This window comes from Octopus bimaculoides, chromosome 1 (genome assembly GCF_046866305.1).
Source record: "Octopus bimaculoides isolate indiv1 chromosome 1, ASM4686630v1, whole genome shotgun sequence".
In the NCBI taxonomy this organism is placed as follows: domain Eukaryota; kingdom Metazoa; phylum Mollusca; class Cephalopoda; order Octopoda; family Octopodidae; genus Octopus; species Octopus bimaculoides.
Window position 1 is genome coordinate 23,742,530 of NC_142928.1, and position 5,074 is coordinate 23,747,603.

At 36.2% G+C, this 5,074-nt stretch overlaps 1 protein-coding gene across 1 annotated transcript; it reads left to right on the top strand.

Moving 5' to 3' along the window:
* Positions 1-246: 246 nt before the first annotated feature.
* On the top strand, positions 247-636 carry LOC149137471 (uncharacterized). The gene has a single exon (XM_089347335.1). It carries the CDS (start codon positions 247-249, stop codon positions 634-636), a length of 390 nt encoding a protein of 129 aa, XP_089203461.1.
* Positions 637-5,074: the final 4,438 nt, after the last annotated feature.

Genomic DNA, 5,074 nt, shown 5'->3' on the forward strand with positions numbered 1-5,074 from the left:
CGACACACCATCTGAACCAGGTGATTTGCTGTTTTTTAAGTAAGAGAGAGCTGCGCGGATTTCCAAAAGGAAGGGTTCCGTATCCAGCTCATGGAGAGGAGGGAGATGAGGGAGCTGATCAACCAGTGTGGTGTCTGTAGGATTTATCTTGTACAACAAGGAGTTGAAGTGTTCTGCCCATCTATCACGGTCCTGGGTCTCTTCCTTGTAGAGAGTGTTACTGTCTGAAGATCGTATCGGATTGATATGATTGGAGGACGGACCGTACATGGATTTGGTTGCAGTGTAGAAATCGTGGATCAATGCGGTTTTAGAGCTAACTGTAGCACTATCGACATGGTCTTCGTCTCCCGCCTCCTGTTAGAGAAGTGCCGAGAACAACAGCGTGATGCCTCGTTTGCCTTTATTGACCTAACTAAAACTTTTGATACTATTAGCCGCCCACTACTATGGAATGTCCTGCAGATGTATGGATACCCTCTTAAACTTCTTGCTATGCTACGCCAATTCCATGATGGCATGCAAGCGCGTGTGACATTGAGTGGTGATAAGTCTGACTCCTTCAACGTTCAAGTCGGTGTTAATCAAGGCTGTGTCGTGCCCCTGTCCTCTTCAAAGTGTTCCTTGTGGCTGTGACCTTACTATCTCGCTACGACCTCAACCCAAAAGATGGCATCCCAATTCGATATCGCCACGATGGCAGTCTCTTCAACTTGAGGACATTAAAATCACTAACAAAGACTCTCTTCGAATTACAATATGCCGATGACTGCGAAACTCTCGCCTTCGAACCAGCCAACACACACAAATGTACATACATACACATACATATATATGTTATTGTGTCTGGGGAGAGTCATATAAGACAAAGTATAAATATTAGTCATTACATATTTTCCTTTTATTGGAGTAAATTTTGTTACACCAACCCAAACACACACACACACACACACACACACACACATGACCGTAATATTAGCGACAAGCAGTGTTTAAGCATAACGAAAGTTTAGGTTAGTTGAAATATGTCTCCGTGGAGAAAATGTTCTCTTACGGTAAAAAAAAAAAAATGTGTAAAAACACCATATCTGTCCAGTGTCACCGTCTATCAAGATTTCCAGACATCGATGTTTCTAGCCACCTAGCTGTTATCAATGGGAAATATCTAAAAGACGCAACACAGGAAGACCTTATTACAGCTACAGTTGGAACTAAAATACAGTTAACAGCAGTGACTGACTCGTTCCAGTAGACAGCCAGGTCGCATAAATTACCGTAATAATATGATTAAGCAGCGTTTAGGCATATGCAAAGTTTAGGTTAGTTAAAATATGTTATATATATATATACGAGGGAGAGTCAAAAATTATACGCATTCTTGCTTTTTCAATGTATTTAGACAAAAGTATGAGATAAACAAGTACGTCATTTTTCTATATAGTCGCCTTCCTTTTCGATGCACTAGGACTAGCGGTCTTCGGTTGGTGGTGCAACCATTTATGTACCGCTTCTTTCACATCTTCATCCGTAGGGAAATTGACGACCTCGTAAACCATCTTTTAGCAGTCCAAAGATATGATAGTCGCAAGGGGCGAGATCTAGGTGGTGGTAAGCAGAGTGTTCCAGCACCTCAAAACTCAATTAGTTAATGGTTTCCACGGTCTTGGGTGGCCGTGTGCGAGCTTGCTTTGTCATGCAAAAACAAAAGTTTCTTCGACAATAGGTTTTGTCATTTGGTGCGAATTGCTGACTTCAGTTTGTTGGCCAGCAAAGCACTGTATCATGCACTGTTGATTGTACACCCTTTTCCCAGAAAAATGGCGTGATCAGGCTCAAACTTCGATCACGTGATCGCAATAGCACCGACTATAAGCACACATGCGCAGTGTGGCAATAATAAAGATATGTTATGGCGAAAGTGCGGATAACTTTTGGCTTCCTCTCGTATATATATATATATATATATATATATATATATATATGTATATATATATATATATATATATATATATCTGTGTGTGTGTGTGTGTGTGAGTGTGTGTGTGTGTGTGTGTGTGTGTGTGTGTGTATGCATATGAGAGCGCGAGAGAAAAAGATGTGTGTGTGTGTGATATTTTCTGAAATATATTCACAATGTCTTGCTTTGCTTGCGTGTAGCTGTCCATTTCATTGACTAGTTGGGAAATATTATTTAGTTAGGGCAATGTCTTTTCTATCATTGTCAGTTTGTCGCTTTTTATTACCCAATTTGTTGGTTGTTTTGTCTATATTTGTTTATTCTATTACCACACTGGCTACCTTGAAACTGCTATTTTGTTTCATTCTTCAGTCGTTTTCATTGGTAAATCATTGAGTTGTATTATTTTTTTTATTACTATTACTTTCTATTGGTCAGTGCACCTAATTTGTTTTTCATCTCATCTGATCAATTTCATTATTATAACCTATTTCACTAAATTGTGATTGTATATTGAATCTATGCGGTAGGAGTTCTGGCTGATTTCGAAAAGGTTTTTCATTCCGCCTTGTTCTTTGATAGTTATCATATCCATCATCATTTACATACATCGGTACATACATACATACATACATGTATATACATGCATACATACATACATACATACATACATACACACTCACACAGACACACAGACACACGGGCACAGACACAGACACACACACACGCGCACACAACATATTACACATATATACCTAAATATAGGTGCAGGAGTGACTGTGTGGTAAGTAGCTTGCTTACCAACCACATGGTTCCGGGTTCAGTCCCACCGCGTGGCACCTTGGGCAAGTGTCTTCTACTATAGCCTCGGACCGACCAAAGCCTTGTGAGTGGATTTGGTAGACGGAAACTGAAAGAAGCCTGTCGTATATATGTGTATATATGTATGCATGTGTGTATATGTTTGTGTGTCTGTGTTTGTCTCCCCAGCATCGCTTGACAACCGATGGTGGTGTGTTTCCGTCCCCGTAACATTAGCGGTTCGGCAAAAGAGACCGATAGACTAGGCTTACAAAGAATAAGTCCTGGGTCGATTTGCTCGACTAAAAGGTGGTGCTCCAGCATGGCCGCAGTCAAATGACTGAAACAAGTAAAAGAGTAAAAGAGTAAAGAGTATATGTAATTATAAGATCTAAGGATCTAAATATAGGAAGTGTGTACCCTTCGAGCAGTTCATGATAGGTATAAAAAAACAACGTCCAGGAACAATAAAATTTACTGGCGAGGGTTGTAGGCTTTTCCCTATATCGAAGTCCTATAAGTTAAAATAAATTGTTTTATAGCTCACGGTTAGCAACTTGAGTTGCTATGCATGCGAATAAAAATCTATACCTACATATACATGTACAGTAATACCACACTTTATGATGATTCGCTTTACGAGACCTCGGATTTAAGAGTTTAATTTTTCAAGCACAAGATCCAAATTTTGAAAGAAATGCAAAAGTTTCTACTATCATAATAAATGCTTCTGCGTGTCACCGAGAAATTTATAGAAAGCGAAAAAAGAGCTTCTTCTAAGCAAATAAGTATAGACTTGTTTTTGGAAAAAAAAATCTACAAGTTCGTCTATGAGTGCTTGTGAATCGGCGATCGCGTCTACATGGGATGGTGTGCATGAGTCTGTTGCGAGTGAAAGTGATTCAAAAAACGATAATAATAATAATAATAATAACAATAATTTTTATTATATATGATCTTGACATTCCTTTCGCTTTACATAAAATATTCTTTATATTCTATTGTTGTTTTATTGTCATTTATTTACGAGTATTATAAATTTTGCAGGTAAAATATTTTTCTGGAAACGAATTACGATTTATAACATTGCTACTATAGGAAATTAATTCTCTGTTTTACAAGTCTTTTGCTTTATGTTCAGTCTCCGGGAACAAATTTACTCGTATATCGAGGCATTATGTATGTATGTATGCATGCATGGATGCATGCATGCATGTATGTATGTATGTATGTATGTATGTATGTATGTATGTATGTATGTATGTATCCGTATATTGACAAACCACGTGCGACGACAAAAGAGGTAGACATCAATATCTTTGAAAATAGAGGACTGCATTTACTGATGGATACAGGCATGTGAACTAAGTTTGTCAAAAATTCCATTACTTTTGCACATTTTCAGTTGCTTAAGCCTAGAGTGCGTGGTATCATCGACTACAAAAATAGCAAACACTGACACCACCGGTGGGCAAAAAAAAAACAAAAAAACAAAAAAAAAACTATGAGCATTTGATTGTTAAAAAAAAAAAACTTTCATTCTTGATTGCAAGTTCATTGCTAAACCGTTACTAGTTAAAATAATGCATATATATATATGTATATTATATATATATGTATACATATATGTATATATATATATATATATATATATATATAAAATGACTGAATATATATATATATATATATATATATATATATATATATATATATATATATATATATATATATATATATATATATATATATATATAAAGTAAAAATATTAAAAAATAAAAAAAACATAGTAAGTACACAAATTAATTAGTGCACAACAACGGAAGAGGACTCGCATAGTCAACTCAGATCTAACTACCTAATGAAGTTATTTACATAATTCCTGTTCCGTTGTCAAACAAAAATTAATATTTCACTCTATACGTGCCTAACACTGTATTCTAAAGTATATGTATATCCTTTTTACTCTAAGCACAAGGCCCGAATTTTTTTGGGAAGCGGTCCAGTTAATTAGTTAGATCCCAGTACGCAACTGGTACTTAATTTATCAACCCCCAAAAGGATGAAAAGCAAAGTAGACCTCGGCGGAATTTGAACTCAGAACCTAAAGACAGACGAAATCCTGCTAAGCATTTCGCCCGGAGTGCTAACATTTCTGCCAGCTCGCCTTTATATAATAATAATAATAATAATAATAATAATAATAATAATAATAATAATAATAATAATAATAATAATAATAATAATAATAATAAAAATGGCATGGAAAACCTCTCAATGGCAAATACCCAAAGAGAGCGAATAATGCAGATATTGACA

Coding starts and splice junctions, on each gene's coding strand:
- LOC149137471 (XM_089347335.1), top strand. CDS start 247: ATGATTGGAGGACGGACCGTACATGGATTTGGTTGCAGTGTAGAAATC.